Source organism: Copadichromis virginalis, linkage group LG5 (assembly GCF_057382275.1).
Source record: "Copadichromis virginalis isolate Kocher_CV1m ecotype Utaka linkage group LG5, C_Virginalis_male_GT1.1, whole genome shotgun sequence".
NCBI lineage: Eukaryota > Metazoa > Chordata > Actinopteri > Cichliformes > Cichlidae > Copadichromis > Copadichromis virginalis.
This window is the reverse complement of record NC_140622.1, coordinates 10706174-10726084: the sequence shown is the minus strand read 5'-3', so window position 1 is coordinate 10726084 and position 19911 is coordinate 10706174. Positions and strand designations below refer to the sequence as shown.

General features: G+C 42.3%; 3 protein-coding genes across 7 annotated transcripts in view; 1 reads left to right on the top strand and 2 right to left on the bottom strand.

Annotated features, from left to right (window-relative positions):
* Nucleotides 1-1116: 1116 nt before the first annotated feature.
* On the top strand, nt 1117-4344 carry LOC146708924 (uncharacterized). Its single transcript, XM_085455818.1, has one exon. It carries the CDS (start codon nt 2649-2651, stop codon nt 4041-4043), a length of 1395 nt encoding a protein of 464 aa, XP_085311944.1. The 5' UTR covers nt 1117-2648; the 3' UTR covers nt 4044-4344.
* Nucleotides 4345-9065: 4721 nt separating this feature from the next.
* Nucleotides 9066-13433, bottom strand: bhlhe40 (basic helix-loop-helix family, member e40). Its single transcript, XM_085455819.1, has 5 exons — nt 12178-13433; nt 12020-12083; nt 11825-11932; nt 11301-11424; nt 9066-11136 (listed from the first exon to the last, which is right to left on the bottom strand). The coding sequence occupies exons 1-5, from the start codon at nt 12252-12254 to the stop codon at nt 10271-10273; spliced, it is 1239 nt and encodes a 412-aa protein (XP_085311945.1). The 5' UTR covers nt 12255-13433; the 3' UTR covers nt 9066-10270.
* Nucleotides 13434-14701: 1268 nt separating this feature from the next.
* Nucleotides 14702-19911, bottom strand: part of itpr1b (inositol 1,4,5-trisphosphate receptor, type 1b) — an 80161-nt gene continuing 74951 nt past the window's right edge. For all 5 annotated transcript variants that reach the window (XM_085455813.1, XM_085455815.1, XM_085455814.1 and 2 more), the window contains 2 exons: nt 17341-17502; nt 14702-15977 (listed from right to left, as the gene is read on the bottom strand). In XM_085455813.1, the coding sequence (XP_085311939.1) occupies nt 15891-15977; nt 17341-17502 (249 nt within the window). In that variant the 3' untranslated portion in view covers nt 14702-15890. The remainder of the gene's footprint in view (nt 15978-17340; nt 17503-19911) is intronic.

Sequence of the window (19911 nt, the reverse complement as noted above, 5' to 3'; positions counted from 1 at the left end):
TGATGTTACTGTTTCAAGTTCTCTCATTGTTTGACATGTAGGGCAGATATTTTGGTGACACTGAGATCAGCCAGACACTAAACAGCAGTGTAATATCAACGCTAGATTAGATGTTTTCTAATCCGATAAAATGACATTATTCCTGTTTATAGAAGATGTTTGTCGTCTGTTTGTTTGACTGACAGGAACAGGAAATAGTGGTTGGAAATTACTGTTGGTGTTACATGAGGGTAAAGAAGGGCTTTAAGCACCTGGGTAAAAACTGGACCCATGATGAAACACTACAACAAGTACAACATATTCTTCAGTTTTAATATGTGACCATACTGTGCAGACTGCTGATGAGTTACACGGTTACATTTCATTAATCATTGTTAAACTAAAGTGGTAAGCAGTTACTTTATCCTTTCACTTAAAATTTCCAGGAAAAACACTACCTTGGCTACTTTTGTGCTTACATTTGATCTATGCTGGGTCACTACTTTTGCACTATAATGCTGCTGCTGACACCTTGGTTCACACTGACAACTAGAAAAAAGCTGATAGGAAAAGAAGGATGGAAAATGCCTGGAATTTAGTTACACTTGCAAATACTGCTTCCTCCAAACTGCAAGCATCAATAAAATGTTACAGTATTGTTTTCTATATCTGTGCATATATCCTTATTGGTAGTTTTCTCGAAATAGAAGCTCTTCATTTTAAAAAAAAAACCCTCTGATAACATTGCTGAAGCTAGCGCCCACCCCTACTGCGCATACTGCAAATATAAAACTGATATATACTTACATCATGGAGCAGTTGATGTCTGGTTTCCGACAAATACAGTAAAGAGGTGCGTTCTCCCCCTCCATACCAGTGTTCTCAGGCACTGCTACATGGTCAGTGTCAGACACTTCACTGTCCTACAACATACCACATAGGACCACATTAGAAATGACATGTATGTAGACATGCTAATTATACCTGGCTAAATGGATGCAGTAACAAAATGTTACTAACTACTCTAGTTATTAGTTTCCAGATGTGTGCAGTTGCTCCAGTCTTACTGACAGTATACTGTTTCAAACACCAGTGCCAACATTTTATTTTTTAAATCTTAGTATGATTCTGCACCAAGACTTGTGGCCTGTTGCTCGGTAACTTATTGTCTGACTACATTAACTACAGTTCATAAACATCATTCATTTTCTCCTACTTATTTTATTCAGGTTGTATTTCAGCTGTCATAGGGCAAAAGTACACCCTGGACAGGTCGCCAGTCTGTTGGAGGGTTATTAGAGAGACTCAGACAACCACTCACACCAACAGCCAACTAACCTAACCCCGCGCATGTCTTTGGAGTTCAACACCAGTCTGGCCGAATCACAGATAAGCAGGGTGTCTGTGCTGCAGAGCACAGCTGTGTCAGAGACTCTCGACATCAATGTAGCGTTAAGGATGCGGAGCGATGGGTGCACTAACACAATGTAAATATTAAAGTTCTCGCCATTGTCAATATGCTGTTGCGCTCTTGTTCGTATTATTGCAACCATATCTCGAGTCTAGCTTACCCTAAAAGTTTGGAGAGAATTGGTCTGTTAAGAAACGCAATCGATTGTTTGGGACTGCTCTAGCCATCACGTCGCATAAACAACTCTACTTCCGGTGGGAAAACTAATTAAGGGTAAAGTCGCACTAATAACACCTACCACTCACGTTCATAAGCATACACTATGATCACTTCCACGCAGTAACGTTGTAATAAATATAATCCCCGGTAAAGTCAATTAGCGAACACTACTGGCATGTAATGCCAATGGCGACCATTTCACAAACTGTAGAAAATGCTCAAAATGTGGTCGGCACCAAAAGTGAAGGGCTGACAGTTGTGTTTATATACGAACCGTAAGCGCTAATGTTGGTTAGCATCAGCTAAAGCGAGGAAGTTTGACACTTGCAGAGGCAGTGAACGCAGAGAGAGCTTAAAAACGCATTGTGTTTTTGTTTTTGTTTTTTTTGCATTAAGACGTTGCACACAAAATTACAGATATAACGGTGACTTAGCTGCTCGTTGGATAAACCCATGGACCTTAGAAAAGATCAACACTACTCGGATGTAAGCACCCGTGTATAACACAATAGGCAAAATTACGCTTGCTAACCTTTCCACATCACAGGCTTCACATTAAATAAACATTTTTTTCAAATACTCACCATGATCTGAGACCGTTTAAATATTTTGTTGCTCTGAAAATATGGCAGTATGAAGCTAAACCTTTAGCTTGACGGCTAAAGCAATGCTAAGATTTACACGGAAACGATCAGCGGACATCGTTAAAGTACTATTGGTCTACATTCTTCTTCTATGGTAGCAGCCTGGGCAGAGTAACAGCCAACTTTAAACTGCGCCATCTGTTGGCACCAATTACAGTAGAAAACATGATTGCGACAACACGTTTTTTGGGGAAAATAACAGAGATTGAAACTTTACTGATAATTTGTCCAAGTTGAAAAATGCCCTCCTCCAAAAATATCACGTGACAACCTCATTGCCTTACAGAATTATGACGTCACACACGTAGAATCTTACCACCATTCTTTCCTTTGATCCAAAAACCTATAAATAGGGGTGAAGCGCAACGACTTTTAGTCCGTTTCTCGCAGCCTTGATGTGTGCAGCATTGAACCGTTCGCCAGAAAAGCCTTTTGAAATATTTGGATCCTTTGCAGTTGTAACTGTATCCAGACCCAACATGTCTCAAAAAAATCCAAAGGGACAAGAAGTTGACCCATACGCTCTTCCTTGGGATGAGCCACTAGACTCTTCCCTTTCCTCTCTTCCCTGGTGTGACCAAGTGGAACTAGAGGAAAAGCGTTTGGAAGAACTGGAGGATGAAGCGCTCAGAAACGCAGAGAAGATTAAGTTCTTGATGGAGGAAAATGAGCAAAAGAGCGCTCAACTAAAAAAGTTGTCATTCCAGCTTCAAGAAAAGGAAGCTATTATTGAGGGGAAACAACAGGATCTCCATGACATGGACAAAAAGAACCAGGAGCTCCAAGGAAAACTTGATGAAGCCCTGCAACAAAATGAAAAACTTGTCCAAGAGAAGAAACAAGACGGCATGAAGAAGAGAGGGCTGCACAGCAATCTCAGAGACATGGAGCTAATGTACAATGTTGACAAAAAAAGGCTTGATCGCACAGAGCAAGCAAATGAGAAGCTCCTCCAAGAGAAAAGGCAACAGGAGTTAAAAGAAAAAGAAATGCTTTCCAAGCTTCAGAGCATCAAGCAACACAACGAAAGCTTGCAAGGAAAGCTTGATCAAGCTCTGCGGCAAAATAGAAAACTCCTCCAGGAGAAGATGAAAGACAGCACGAAGAAGAGAGGGCTGCACTCCAATCTCCGAGACATGGAGCTAATGTACAATGTTGACAAAAAAAGGCTTGATCGCACAGAGCAAGCAAATGAAAAGCTTCTCCAAGAGAAAAGGGAACAAGAAATCAAACAAAAAGAAATGGATTCCAATCTGCAGAGCATCAAGCAACAAAATGAAAGCTTGCAACGAAAGCTTGATGAAGCTCTGCGACAAAATAAAGAAATCCTGCAAGAGAAAGAGCAGCTGGACAGAAAGCAGGGAGACATGGAGTGCCAACTCCAGCTCATGGAGGGAAACAACAGGATGCTGCAGATAAAGTTCGAAGAGACACTGCACAAATATCAAGACCTGCTTCAAGAGAGAGAACAGCTGGTCAGTAAGCAGAGAGAAGAAAAACTTCTTCTCCAGGAGTTTGAGAAACAGGAGGCAACATCTAAAGTGCTGAAAGAAAGGTTGGAAGAAAAACAAGCTGAAATAGAGGAAGTGGAGAAAAAATGCAACAAGCTGCAGAAGCAAAACACCGAAACAATCGAGGAGCTGAAAATCCTCATCCTCGAGAAAAAGGTGCTCGTGGAAAAGCAGCTGAAGAAACAGAAAAAACGCTTCTGCTTCTTCTGGAGGAGGAACACTCCTTCTTTCAGTACTGCCAATGTCGCCTCTTCCTCTCCCACCTCTGTTCCAGCTTAATCCCCCCCCCCCCCCCCCCTTAACTACTAACACCTCTCCCATCTCCCTCCCCTCTTTTCACAATCACCCCCCAACCAGTCCCGACAGTTGACTGCCCCCTCTAGAGCCTGGTTCTGTCATAGGTTTCTTCCTTTAAAGGGAGTTTTTCCTATCCACTGTCGCCTAGTGCTTGCTCAGAGGGGATTGTTGGGGTTTTCTCTCCTCTCTCCCTTTACTTTCCATCCCACCCACCCCCACCTTTTCTTTTTTCTTAATAATTGAACAATAAAAACAATTGGTCACTAATTAAATGTGTCAAATCAATGTCTTTATTCAAGAATACAAGAAATGGGTAATAGCTGCATGTGTGTTTGTGTGTGTGCATAATATGCATACTTTACGTGTTGGATCCAAATCCCACAAGGAATTAAATAAAACAAGAAGACAAACAAAAACAAATATTTCTCTCCCTTCCCAGGTCAGGAATCAGGATGAGGAAGAAATGAGGTCAGATCAGTGCAGGTTTTTGCACTACTGACATAAAGTTTCTGCTGATTAAAAAAAGTATGTCGATATTTCTGAAATACATTTGCAAACAAATAACTTTGACAACTTGTCTTTTTTCATAAAAGAAAAATCAGAGAGCAGAGCTGGTAAAACAGCTTAGCTCCGCAGGTTACAGGAGATCAGATGCCAAATACTTTTCATGACAGTCTTCATTAGGCGTTTTATTAGTTCAATATAGCAATCATTCTATGTTTGAGTAGTTTACAGAACCAGCAGTTAGCAGCTACAACTCTGCTGCTTCAATTCAAGCATGCAAGCATTCCTTTATACACAACATTTCAGTCAGGTTGAGGTCTGGGCTTCCATGCTGCAGATTTGCTTCTGTACCTGGGGTCGTTATCCTGTTGCATGGCCTAATTTAGGAGAAGCTTTAGCTGTCGGACAAATGGCCTCATATTTGACTCTAGAAAACTTTGTCATGCAGAGGAGTTTGTCACCTGCAAGCTTACTATCTCTTGTGGCTGCAGAACAAGCTCTTTTTGAAAAAATCACCACCCTTGAACCAGCATAGTTGACAGTTGGTTTGAGGTGTTTGATTCTTGCTGAAGGTCCTGCTGTGCATTATGGCCAAACCTCCACTTTGGTCTCAGATGCAGCTCTTGGGTAAAGAGTATGTGTGGGGAGTTTGAGTGTGTGTACAGTGTCCATTTCGTTTTGTCTCCATGTTGGGCGAGTGTCGAGTATTTATATATGTGTGCATGAGGGTGGGAATGCATGTTTGTGTATGTGTGTGTCTGTGTCAGGTCGGGTCTTAGACAATCTGGGAACATCTCAGGTACCCTCAGACGTCGGTGCATTGGTGGTTCTTGCTGTCCAGGACTGGGCGCTCAGGTATGTACCGGTTCACTACCGGTACCTGCTTTGCAGGGTCTGGCGCCTGTGGCTCAGTTGGGTCCCCTCTGGGGGGTGGGGGGGTTCTCGGACCCCAGGCCTCAGTCTGCTCTGGCAGCTGGCGGAGCCCACGGACACGTCACTGCAGCTCCCTGTGGCTTCTGCACCGTCCCTGCTGCGTGACCCCACATCTCGGGCTCTCCTCAGCTCCTTCCGGGAGGGTGGCGCGGCTGCCCCGCCGATGGTCCTCCTTGGGCTCTCGCGCTCTGGGGGCTTCTGGATGTCTGGGGCCTGGATCTCCTGCATGCCTGCTTCATGCCCTGGGGGGCAGGGCTATGGCTCCCCACAACCTCTAGCAGAAATTCACATGGAGAAACCTTTTGAATACAAGCGCACTCATCTACACAGGTGTGCACACGGGTGATCACGGACACAAACTATATCTATCTTGGCTGCTATCGTGCGCTGTCGGTCTTGTGTGCTGCAAAATAACATTCACTATTTAGTATTTATTGTTACTTACACTTGTCTAGGTTATTGCTGTGGTCTTCATATTGTTTTGCTCTCTTTTTGCTTGTTTTCTTCTTTTTTTTCTCTTCTCTCACTGTCCCTCTTCCTCTCTGTTTTTCTTTCCCTCCCTTTCTTTCTCCCTTTCCCATCCCCCAGTCATGTCTGTCCAGTCTGTAGTAAATAAAATAACAACAACAACAACAATAATAATAATAATAACAATAATAATAATAATAATAATAATAATAATAATAATAATTCGCTTTGGTGGCCTCAGAATCTCATCTCTGATTTTTGCAGATGATGTGGTTCTGTTGGCTTCATCGGGTGAGGGCCTTCAGCTCGCACTGGAACGGTTCGCAGCCGAGTGTGAAGCAGCGGGAATGAGGATCAGCACCTCCAAATCTGAGGCCATGGTTCTCAGCCGGAAAAGGGTGAAGTGCCCACTCCGGGTCGGGGATGAGTTCCTGCCCCAAGTGGAGGAGTTCAAGTATCTCGGGGTCTTGTTCGCGAGTGATGGGAGAAGGGAGCCGGAGATCGACAGACGGATTGGGGCTGCACCGGTCCGTCGTGGTGAAGAGGGAGCTGAGTGTAAAAGCGAAGCTCTCAATTTACCGGTCGATCTACGTCCCTACCCTCACCTATGGCCACGAGCTGTGGGTAGTGACCGAAAGAACGAGATCGCGGATACAAGCGGCAGAAATGAGCTTCCTCCGAAGGGTGGCTGGCCTCTCCCTTAGAGATAGGGTGAGAAGTTCGGCCATCCGGGAGGGGCTCAGAGTAGAGCAGCTGCTGCTCCACATCGAAAGGAGCCAGCTGAGGTGGTTCGGGCATCTGACAAGGATGCCCCCTGGGCGCCTCCTGGGTGAGGTGTTCCAGGCATGTCCCACCGGGAGGAGGCCCCGGGGCAGACCCAGGACATGCTGGAGAGATTATATCTCTCGGCTGGCCTGGGAACGCCTTGGTATTCCCCCGGACAAGCTGGAGGAGGTGGCTGGGGAGAGGGAGGTCTGGGCCTCCTTGCTTAGGCTGCTGCCCCCGCGACCCGGCCCCGGACAAAGCGGATGAAGATGGATGGATGGATGGATGGATGGATGGATGGATGGATGGATGGATGGATGGATGGATGGATAATAATAATAATAATAATAATAATAATAATAATAATAACAAAGGTCAATCAAGTTACCATAATGATCCACTTGGTAAAATTAATTCATTGGGCATCTTTCTTGGCCTTCAGACAATAATTCTGATTGCTAAAGTACCAAACGGGACAGGCAGAATAAAAGAAAAGAAAAGAAAAGAAAAGAAAAGAAAAGAAAAGAAAAGAAAAGAAAAGAAAAGAAATCATCATTTTAGGGGCAGCCTGCTCGTCCCTTGTGAGTACACAGCATCTGTGTTAGTCTTTCATTTCAGGCTTGTCCTCTTCACCCCAAGTCAGCATCCTGTCCCAGGATAGACACGGGCCACGTACCCGTCCTCTTTCTTTTAAAGTCCATCGCCATCTCTTTTTTTTTAAAGTTTTATTCACATTAAGAAGCACACGATTCCTTTCAGACAACTCCATAAATCATCCACTAGTGCTCTACACTCCTCCTCTGCCCATCATTAATATGTTCAACCACTACAGAATTATCAGAGTACTTCTGTAAGTAGGATGACCTGGATTTGTACTGAAAGTCTGAGGTGTACAAGGTGAACGGAAATAGAGACAACACAGTCCCTTGTGGATCTTCTGTACAGCACACCAACAAAAATCAGACAGAGCTCCACATTCTTCCGCCTGTTTTGTCAGGTATTCATCCTATTTTAATTTAAGAATGCGCTGAGTAAATAAACCAATTAAAAACACACTGGCACAATTAAATGTTGTTTTTGATTATATCCAAGGCTTATTAGACTCTGGTCTGGTTCCACCAAATCATGAGAAAAATATCTGAAGTATAGTAACGGCTAAATCGGTCAGCTGTTGTCATTTTATTTGCTCGTTGTTTGGTGCTGGTGAACAGCTGTTAGCTACAGGTGGAAAAAATTGACCTCACCAATGAGTTGGGTAAAAGAAAAGTATTTGAATTTCATTACTAATGGAAACCCATTTCACACCCCATGAAGTAATCTGAGAGACTTACTATTCATTGATTAGTGCAGTTTTCTGCAAATTCTGCAAACACACGCTGACCAAGGCAACAGTGAGAATGTATTTTATTTTGATGAGTGCTTTCAGCAAACTTCTATAAAATGTAATCGTTACTGAAACGTTCCCTGAAATATTTTGCTCTTATTAAAATTTATCACACGAAATGAAGCTCTAATTCCATAAGGTGGCGCTTGTGTCGCATGGTTGGATTAGTCAGGCGCATTTGCAACCTTAACAGTCTTTGTAGACTAAATTTAAAAAAAAAATCAACATACTGTTTACAAGAAAAGAAAAACTGTCATTTCCACGCGCCTCATGGAGACGTAGTCTGTGGTAAGCGGCTCATGATATCGGCCTTGTTATTTTCACTATTACTACAGCTACAGCTGCATTACCACGCAGGAAACAGCCCCCAAACGAGCGGCAGAAGGTCGGCGGAGACACGTATTCCATATTAAACACGAAAGTAAATCAAAGGCTTAAAAGTCCTTTCCCTCATAACCTCAAATACCATTTTCAGTGTGGTCTTCTAAAGCTGCCAGACACATCTTATCTCCAGACATAGGTATGGCCCACTTGAGAATTAAACCACAAAAGGTAAACTTCTCGTAATTCGGTGAACACGAAGTTCATGCCCACTTTATTCTTTTTTAGGAACAGTATCTCCAGGTTTCAGACTCACACTATGGATCGTCATACTAGTGGGTTATAATGGCAAGTTCTTCCTTTCCACTGTTACTCATCTGTAATAGCCGACGGTTAAATAAATATGAACGATTCCTTTGCACATTTCTGTAGATATCCTTCGAAATTGAAAATGTTCACAACCTTTACAGTAGTCTAAGACACGCTATTGATTTACAGAGACTGTGCTGCTTTATGGGTTATGTAAGTGTTATGTAAGTATGCCTTGTTATGAGAAACTGTCAGGGTGGCTGGCTACAACACGTTTAAGCCAACAGGCAGTCCAACACAAATTCCACAGGGAGGGGAAAAAGCTTTATTAATACTTTAATATATATCAATAATACTTTATATACAAAATATGTACATCCTTTGCATTACATTTCAAAATAAAAATCCCAAGTACCTCTTTCTATACAAAACTATTATATTTGTTTTACTTTACATTCACTCTCTTTGCCACAGACACATTTAAAGCAAATATGTTTGAATCACCTGCCACTGTTTGTGTCTGTGTTAAAACGAGTAAAGGCAACAGCGTGAGCTAAAAACAGGCCTGGACTCGACTGGAAAGCAGTGGGCAATATGCAAATCAGGCTGACGCCATATGTATACTGTACACGATGTCGCAACGTACAGCCAATCGCTCCCTCAGCCTTTCCCTACAAAATACACTCAGTGGGTCACGTATCAAAAATAGAGATGTACGAGTAGTATAAGCAAAAGAAATAATTACAAGACACTGCTTCACAGGAACTCCACCTAAAAAAATGCAGAAACAGTCATGAGCAACAAATGAAATCATAAAAGCGTGTATGGCCACATCATTCATCGACAGACATGAGTGACACACCTCGTACGGCGACAACGCCCTGAATTCTTTGAACTCTAAACTCTGCGTTCATTTAGCTTTGCCATAACTGAAGGAGTTAAAGGGGCAATATTTTTTTTTTGTTTTGTTTTTTGTGGTAGGTCTAAAACAATAGTTTGTTGCATTTACAGGAGCAACAAACACTGAAAGTAGATCATCCTTAAAAGTCATTCAAGCAGCATCTACGACGGAGCTTTTGTTCAATCTTTACATTCATTACAGACTGGCGTGTGTGTTTGTGTGCGCGCGCAAAGAAAATAGCTCCAAAATGTTTTTAAATGGGGTGTGTGTTTGTGTGTGGAAGGGTTAGTCTACACCTTACATTCTAGGTTAACCTTTGACATTCAACAATAAGTGCTGAGATGACAGGTATTGCAGAAAAACACTTGCGCGCTCCCTCGTGCACTCTAAACTGACCGTATTAAAACTCACAGTATTTCAGAGCCATGCAAAAGGTCTAACATGAGCCTTCTCGTGGCCATGCCAGAATCCCCACAGAAAGTCTCATTTCACTTCAGGAGCTCATGATAGATGGAGGTGGGACACAATGGGTCAAACTACAGCTGCTGTTTAATGGGATACCAGTGCTTTCGTGTTCGTTTATCCCATTCGACATTCAGAGGACACGATTTGTGACACATCTGCTCAGTCTTTGGTTTCCAGATTCAAGGGAGCGACCTGCTTTAAAGCTTTGTGAAACGTGGGGGAGTCCATGCGACTCTGGTGGTGTACTGGAGATCCTGCCCTCGGGGACATGGACATCATCAGAGACGAGGGAAGTGCCTCTGGGGGTAGGCCTGCTGCAGAACCGCTCATGCCTGGGTACATGACAGGCAAGCCCCCAGGGTACCAGCATTTCTCCAGCATGGGCAGATACGCTGCTGCTGCCGCTGCTGCGGGGGGGATGAGGTAGAAGGGAAGGCAAAACGGGTTCTGGTTAGGGGAGAAGCTCAGGTAACTACCAGGAACTCCTGTCGTGTGACTGGAGAGAATTTCATCTTCCGGGGAGTCCGATCTCAGCTTCTTGGCCCGAGGCTCATCATCCTCCTGCTTGATGGCACTGGCCATGCGCTCAGATCCCGAATGGTTGAGCTCCCCCTCCATCGAGTGGCTTTCTGACCACTGGGCTTTGGGGTCCCGCTTGTCATGTTCTCCCCCATAGCCACTGTCAGTGTCTGTGTCACTACCGCTCAGCTCCCCTGTCCCGTGGGGATAAGTCCTTTGAATGACTGGGACGCAGTTCTTAGCAGGGCCTTCAGAGGCCCTTTGTGGCTGTCCGGCGGATTTCTTCACTTTTTCAGAAGAGCCCACATCCTCATCCGGCCGAAGGCTGCTTTGATGCTGCAGGACTTCCGCTGCTACCTTTTGGATGTGAGTGATTACGTGCGAAGGAGTCAAGTCCCTGCTGCTTTCTTGGGTGGCCATATAGTGCAGAACCTCTTTGGCGCATAAGTGAAAGCCAGAGCGGAACATCTCCTCACTGCTCTCAGCGCTGTCAACTCCATGATCACCTAGGTGATTAAAAAAAAAAAAGTTTAAATCCTCTTTACAGCAAGTTTTACCTCAATAAAAAACACAACAGACCACACAGTGCCAGCCCCAGTGATGCCTCTGTACCATTTCCACTTCACAGCCTAAACAAATAAGAAAAAGAAAAATGAAAACTCAAACTTACCAAGCTGCAGGTCCTTCTGTAGAGCGATAATTTTCTGCTGCTGCTGCTCCAGGAGAGAACTCAGGGCTTTCACATGCTTGAGAGTGAGTTCCAGCACCACAGCTTTCTCCAAATGACCCAGCGTCTAAAACAGGAAGACCTTCAATAAGCATGTTGATCTTTCTTATGTAACACATTCTGCAGCTGAACAGAGAACAAGTCTGGAACACCCGGGAAGTCATGCAGTCCATGTACACACGTACAAAAACTTCTAGTAACAAATTTTAAAATAACAGCAATTAAATGAATTTTTTTTAAGTACGATTGCAATTAAAATTTAAAAAATAAAACTTTTTAAAAATTATTATTATTCGGTTCTTCTCTTAATAAAAAATAAATATAGATATATGTATATAAATATATATTTTTTAAGGCTTCAAAGCTGAACTGAAAATATGGCGCAAACAAACTGCTCAGCAGAACCATGTGGCGTCTCAGATTCTCTGGCTGTTAGCAAACCTGCCATATGCTGAAATAATACTCACTGTAAGCTTAAGATGTTCTGGCAATAAATCTTTCAGTTGGGCAATGCATTCGTTTATTCTGTCGCGTCTCTTCTTCTCGATAAGTCGGTGGGGCAACTTGTAGGTCTCCTGGAGAGGGTTGTGAAAGGTGGTCAGTGAAATTCTGCTCAGATTTAACTGTTTAAATATATTACACTTGTAAAAACTAGAACTTACCTTGCTCTCATTATCTCGCTTCATGCCCCTCCTGGGTTTATACACATAAATTGGAAAATCCACTCTTTGGAGAGAAGATTAAATTAGTTGATTTCACAGAGCTTCAGTATAAAGTGCAGAATGACATTTTTTTATGTAATAGAAATTGCTTCGTTTACCCTTGCATGTCAGCTATATCCAGAGAGGGGTGTTTTGGCATACAGGGAGGTGGTTGCGCGCTGGTAATCCTCTCCATGTCGATTAAATGTAAAACCTGAAGAAAATGCTTTTTTTTTTTTTTTTTTTAAAAACTCCAAAATTTGTCCCAGCAGCCGCAATTCAAAATGAAAAAAAAAAAACTTTCCAAGATAAAAGAAATAAATGAGAAAAAATTATTTCCTCTTATCCAGTGTGAGTGTGTTTTCCTGTTGTGAGCTGCAGTCGAGCGCAGCTGGAGTTTTGTCGCCCTTAGGTCCGGGACTCAGTAGTATGTCTAGGGAGGCTCCACGCCCGGCGCAATGTGTGAGAGCTGGGTGGATTTCTGACTACGTGTTAAATAAACCCTGTGACTGCAGGCACGTCTCTCAGCTACAGACACAGACTCCGCTCCGTCACATGAGCCTCACGTGTTGGACGGTGCTTTCAACTCCTCACCTCCCCGCTCGCTCCGCCCCCTCTCTCTGCTGCTGGAGCAAACCCATTTGTGTAGTACTCCTCCACCGGGGCCGAGTCCCGTGTACCACCACGCTTCGGATCTCGGGGGTTGAGTCGTGTTTGCAGAGCAGAGCGTGTTTATGGAGGCAGAAAGTAGAGCAACAGATTTCCCCTGGACAGTTAGGAAGTGTGGAGCCGTTTTCCCCATGTTAACTGGCATAGTAAGCTTCATAGTAAGCTGCACTATAGAAACACTAGCATAAAATACTATAGCCTCGACGCTGAAATACAACTTTTTTATTTTTTATTATTGGGTATTAGCAAAAGGCCTACATTTTGAGATGAAACAAAAAGTGTGGTAAAATTAAGCGAAACTAGTTAACATGTAGAAATTATAACGCAGAAGAAGCTTTTATCATTAAGTTGCAACACTTGTTTACAAAAACTCTTCCAAGACTTTGCTCATTTTAGACGCTTTATTTTCTCACGCTAACATACTTACACTGGGCTCAATGCGGGCGAGACAAACAGTTGCGACACGATGAGTCACGCGATAATTATCTATGGGGTCTCAACGTTTCAGTGCGGCCAGCGGGCCACTCATTTTAACTCTCCGCATTTTCAGAGCCTGCCAAGTGTCACGCGCTCAATGTGGCGTGGACACCCGTGTAATTTCATTCTGTACGGGTCTGGTGTGCGGCACGTGCACGTGCACCTGCGGCAGGATGACAGAGTCCCTGTGGTGGAGCGTTTTCTTTCTACATACCCGCACCGTGCTGGTACTTATTAGACCTGCTTGTACCCAGCGCGCTGTCACGTTGAGCTCCTCATGGCCGGGAGAGAGCCGAAGAGCGGATCCCTGTCGGTGACGTCAGTCCAGCAGACGACCGAGAATGCCCGACTGGTCGGTCGGTTCCACCCGCCGACGTCCCGAAGCAGACAGACTAAATATAGAAACAGCTTCAAAACAACGGAGAGGAGGGAACGGGAAGGGGTTGCAGATAAGATTTTGCACTTAATTCCGATAAGGGGGGGAGGGGGTGCCAACTACTGTTTTCAACTCATCTTTCCGTTTTCACTGTTCTGTGGAGATGCAACTGTCTGCATTTCTTATCATTTCACACAGTTAGGTGCCAAACTGTGTGGTTTTAAAATAATATTAACAGTATCTGATTACCCCGAACTGTGTGCATATAGCCTACTCCCATTAGTGTAGAAAATTTGCACTCGTTCTCCGTGCCCTAAAATATTAGTTGATATAAGTCAATATAAGTTGTTTAAGAATCATTGTAACCACGCTGCACCCTTAAAGTTTGCATTTACAGATGCAGAAAGTCTGCACCTACTACCACCTTCTTTATGCAAGAATCGGCATTATGAAGCATGAGCTTCTCTGACCACAGTTTATCTGCTGAAAAACACTCAAGCAAGAATGCTGATTTTGCACCGAGGGACTCGTTTAAGGGTTTTGGAGGGATAATTTTGTAGAAAATTGTTTACATTTTTCTGGAAATGACTGACAAATGAATGGCTCTTGTATGCAGACATTTCATTAAAAAATGAATTAAAAAAAAATCTAAATATCAGGACACCAACTGATTGAACCTGGACAGTTACACATTAAGTAGAGCTTGGTGAACATATACTTGGCTGTCAGAGAATCAGGAAAGTCCCTGATCAATGAGGATATATTCTACTCAGATGTTCCTCGTTTCCAGTCAGCATATACAGATTCTCTGAAAGCCAGAAGAATAATTCGGGACGTGGCCCAGTTTAATTTTTAAACCAAACTTTCCGTGTGAACCCATATAGAACATTTTGCTTATTGCCAGTGAGCGGCATTTGTATTTCAGTATCCATTTGTGTGATCAGATGAAGACAAATTCATACATTTTTCTGCTTTATAAGTCTGCAGTTACTGAAATAAAGATACAAAGGCAGTATTAAAAGAAATGAGTCATGTGGTAATGTACGAATGTGTGCATTTGTAAACAAAAACACATTATAAATCCTGTAAAAGCACATCAATAACAAACACAGCAAAGGGAGTAAAGGATAATTACATCAATTTTAATAAATAATTCTACTCCAGTATACAAATTGATAGCGCCTAAATTTTTTTAAGTAATTATAATATTCATAAGTAACCGTTTTTTCCCCCCTCTTGTCATTTTTCTATACAAAAGCGAAGGTAAGCAACAAATTGTATATACACATAGGTAGTCCAAAAATGAGAGAAGTCTAACAGTAGCAACTAATGAGTTTTGGTGGAAATAAAAGTGACTCAGCACAAGCAGCAAACATGTCTCAGACTTAACTCGAGGACCAAAAACGGGCACAAATGGAAGAAGTCTGCTGCAAAAACTGGACAAATTTATTATTGTAAAAATGACACAACTCCTGAGCAAATATTAGCATGAGTGGCACTAAATGTCCTTTACGACCCAGTTAAATAAGAAAGCAAATATATCATAAAATTAGTTAGCGCTGAGATATGACACTGTTGGCTTTACACAGGTGAAAGTAAACTATCCGTATATATTGCTCTCAAACAATATGCTATCTATACTGAGTGCCGTTGCCCCTCAACAAGTACGCACATTTTCAAGAAATAAAAGAAGAAAGTAAAACTGAGAAGGCCAGCTTATTAAGTATTATCCCTATCTGTGTGTAAGTACAGGCAACCAACAGCTCTCTATTTTATCCAGAGACAAAACATCGGGCTGTGCTTTTAAATAAGACAAAAATGATGGAATTTCAACCCACACACCAATGAGGTTGCATATTTAAGTTAATATATTGCACAACATACAAAAATAAGACGTGTAATACTGCTCATTATTCTAGAAATATAAATAGAGAACAATAACATAAAAAAAAGAACAACAAATGGGACTATTCCCTCTTGTCCAGTCAGCTTTTTCCCCCCATTTCAAGTTCAACCAGTGAAGGCCTTGTGGTCAGAAATCCAAATGATTTCTACTTAGGAAACATTTGGCACCAGTTCTGACAGGCCTGAACAGAATGAGGTGGGTGAGTGTCACGTTCTAGAGTAACACATGCGTGGTGGGTAGAGCTACACATCGCCTTATGACTACCTATGTTACAGTGTTTCCCTACCGTTATAAGTTACACTCAGTGCAGTATACATTATGTGCAACCTCGGCGTGAGGAGTGCGCGCTCCACCTGGGCGCAAAGCCGACGCGGAGCTCCTTCAGGGCTGTGTGCCGGTCGACCTCACGCAGGCTGCTGAGGGTTGACGTTCATGTGCTGAGGGTGTCCCAAAAGGCCGATCCGCTGCTTCTGCTTCCTCTGCTCTGTCATCTGAGGGGAACAGAGAGGGCTCGTTTTGTTAAAAGAAGAAAAAAGAAAAAATTATTCCACCTTCTCTGCTCTGCAGTCTTAATCGATTCAGTCTTTCGTAGCACCTTATAGAAACTGACAAAATGCAGCAGCAAACTCTGCATGCAGCTCAACTGAAACACATTCTTCTGAAATCCTGCCAGCCTTGTCATCCACTTTGCTGTGTCTTCTGACGAAAGCAGCCGAATACAAACTACTAATCCTGAAACTCAGTCAAGAGAAATTTCAGAGATCAAGAGAAGCGCATGAGTCAAAACGCAGGTGCTAACCTTTATACGAGCAGGAACAAGAGAGGGTTTTCTGCTAAGAATTTACTTTAATTGACATAAAGTGGTGATTTGCACCTCGGCAGTGAAACACAACAATATTAAAAGTGAGAAGACAAAGTGGTCCTGTAATGAGTGTTCCAGCAGAAATAATTCTGCGCAGAGGGACGTGTTAGACAAAAATATCATTTAAAGTCAGACAGCAATAGCATGCTGTCCTTTTTGCGCTATAATTTGCTAATTATGGCAATCTTTTGAGTGACTCAACATGGAGAGCGCTCATGGCATAATTTTCACTCTCCGGTGAATAAACGTTGGTTTGTTCCTGAGAAAGTAAAGAGTTTAAATTCATCAAGCGAAGGAAAAGAAATCAAAGCAGGCTGTGCGAGCATTTGTGCGTTGCAGCGCGATGTGACAGATGTTCCTGTGCCCGTCATCGCTCTTGGAGGCACAATAATCATTTCCCCCACTGTCTGGGTCAAAATGTCTCTGAAACATTCACTTCCTCACAAATAGTTCTCATTTCGAGGGTAAAAGGCTTTTTACAATTCTGTTTACTAGAAACAGCAGATTGTGCAACAATCGTCTTGTTTTCCTGGATATGCAATACCAGCAGAACTGTATCCTTACACAACTTCTAGTGTGTCTGCTGAATGCAAAAAGTAAAATCTTTTACAGAATAACCAAACTGAACTGAAGTTTGGTTTAATAACGCACCGAAATAAGACAGATACAAAGAAAAAAGCTTAGCTAACGGGTCTATAATCCAGAGAAACAAAAATGTGCTTATAACTCAGTGATGAAAATAAAATCAGATTGAGAATCTCATGAGCGGTGCTGTGAACTATGACTCACCACCTTTTGCATTTAGAAAGCTTTGCATCTAAAGGGCAATGAGGAGCAAACAAACAAACAAAACTGAAAAAACGTCAGCTTTGCTCTTTACAAAAAGAAAAAGAAAAAAACCCCTCTAATGCTTCATGTTTTCTCCCCCTGACAAAGTGTCAGACATCAAAATCAGATTCTCGGTCTTTTGATCAACTTTAGCTCAAACCGACCTGTTCCTTGAGCTCGGTCAGCTGGCCTGAGAGGTTGGACACCAGTTTCATTGTGGACTCCAGTTTCTCCTGCAGATTTCTGATCTCATTTTGCTCCCCATCTGCGTCACTGCTGACCAAAGACATGGCCCGCATTCGTGGAAACCAGTCCAAGTTGTGCTCCTGGTAAACAGAAATTTGATTTGTTAGGAGAGGTATGAAGACACAATGAAATGTATTTATCACGTTCCCCGTGACTGCCTTCAGGGTGCTGGAACCTTTGCAATTTTCTAGGAAGTTTTTCACTTCTCATTCTAATTTTAACTCACCAGAACAAGCTTAAATGGCAAAAGGCCATATGAAATTTGTACTCCCCCCCCCCCCCCCATCTAATGCCCAGTTTTAGTGTCTGGCTTGTGTGCAGTGATTTAAAGCTGACTCTAAAAGTGGAGTCAAACTAATTAGAATGGGACTTTCCATATTAGAATCACATGGGATACGCAGGCATTCTTGAAATCACTCACACGAGGCAGCTCACTTGTTTGATCTGTTTCTATCACGCCTAATCTTAAAGAACAGACGATCACACTGGCAGGCGTACAGAAATTTTCTCATATGACTCCACATTCTTTGCATCATATACACAGATAAACACCGAGATCTCGAATGTTCTCATCACTACTTCAAAATGCTCTCTGAGATATATATAGATATATATATAGATATATAGATATATATATCTATATATCTATAGATATATATATCTATCTATCTATATATCTATAGATATATAGATATATAGATAGATAGATAGATAGATAGATAGATAGATAGATAGATAGATAGATAGATAGATAGATAGATAGATAGATAGATAGATAGATAGATAGATAGCAATACTAATATATATAAAAAATAAAATGTTAATAATGTTATTTAGATGAAGCAGCATACAGAAAGGCATGTCATGTTCCTTATCAGCACAACGATCTGCCCTAATGCTGCATGAATGAAATGCAAGTGTGCGGCACTGCAGGCACTGTCCAGAAATCGTGCAGTGCCAAAGAACTGGGCTGAAAAAGTCCCCGCGTTTCAGTGGTCGATTTGGAGACATCGACGCAAGTGAGGTGGCCGTGCATACCGCAAACCAGCCCTGGGTCAGACGGTAGCCCGAGGGGGAATCACACAACACTAAAATAATGAGCAGCAAACAGTCATTCTGAAAGGAGGAGAGGACGGCTGTGAGCAAGTTCCACTTCCTGAATGCAAAGAGACAGAGGCTGTGTTTACTAGTTTACCTGCCTCCTCCCACTCTAACACGCACTTCTATATCTGAGGACAGCTACTGCAATATTTGGTACGTGTAAGAAATTAAATTAAATAAAAAGATACAAATGTGCCATTTTGATTATTGGAACGCTCCAGTTTCTCTAAGAAAGATTGTCATCTCTCGCTGACTGTCACAGATATAATAATTTGAAAACACCTTCCTGTTCCCAGACTCGGCTCTGCTTAAAAAAAACAAAAGCAAAACAAAACAAAAAAAATCACCTAAACACGACAGAGGTCATTTCCCCCATTTGGATGTAGCCCGCAGGTTGCAGCCACACGTGTGTTTGTTTGACGACTTTATCACTTAACGGCCTAGCCTTCTTTCCATCCCCAGTGTTTACATATGAAAGCACTTCCAGTAAACTGAGAAGTGCAGGCATGACTTAAGAGTCTACAACGTGCTGGTTCAATGGAAATGACGGAAGTACATTTTTCATTATTAAAACCGCACGGGCCATGACAGAGAAACAGGATGCTGTGTGGTTAAAATAGCAACACAAAACGTCACAGTCATGCCACAAGCCACCTGATGAGCTGACGACCCACTCACTTTACAAATATGCAAATAAAGGCCCCCCCTTCTCCCCCCTCCCAGAATTATCACAGTCTTGAACGTTTACGGCAGCGGATGATTGGAAATAGAGCAAATAGAGCATGGGTGTCATTTTTTTTTTAAGCGTCGGACATAATTAGAAGTAGGACAATGGGTGCAAACTGAGCATCGTCTTTTTTTACTGTTTTCTTTTTAACACCTTAGATATGACATTTCACCCAGAGCCCTCCACCATTGACGTCAGTCCCAGTCATTGTCAGAGTAGTCTGACTTCTACACCCCCTTATGTCCCGCTGCTTCTTCCACGTTAGTGCAGCATCAAAAAAATCGAAACACAGTGGGAGAGAGGCAGCTCAGATTGAAACACAAGAGCCTGAAAATATACCATCTGCTAATCAAATCACTGGTAAATACAGTGGAATATGTCTGTAATAAAAGAAAAGAAAAAACAAGAGCTAACAACTGAAAAAGCTATAACAAAATAATTCATTAATAACTCCTATTACTGTTGGCAGAAATTATATTCATTATTATTATTATTATTATTATTATCATCGTCATGCAACTTTTGTGCATTCAAATAAAGTTTAACACAGCAAGTATCCAAAAATTGGAGAAAAATCAGAAACCAGCACAGTTGAAATTAGCTGTATGTTGTATAAAAAAATAGATGTATGTATGACTGTACGATAATTTATTGGCACTAC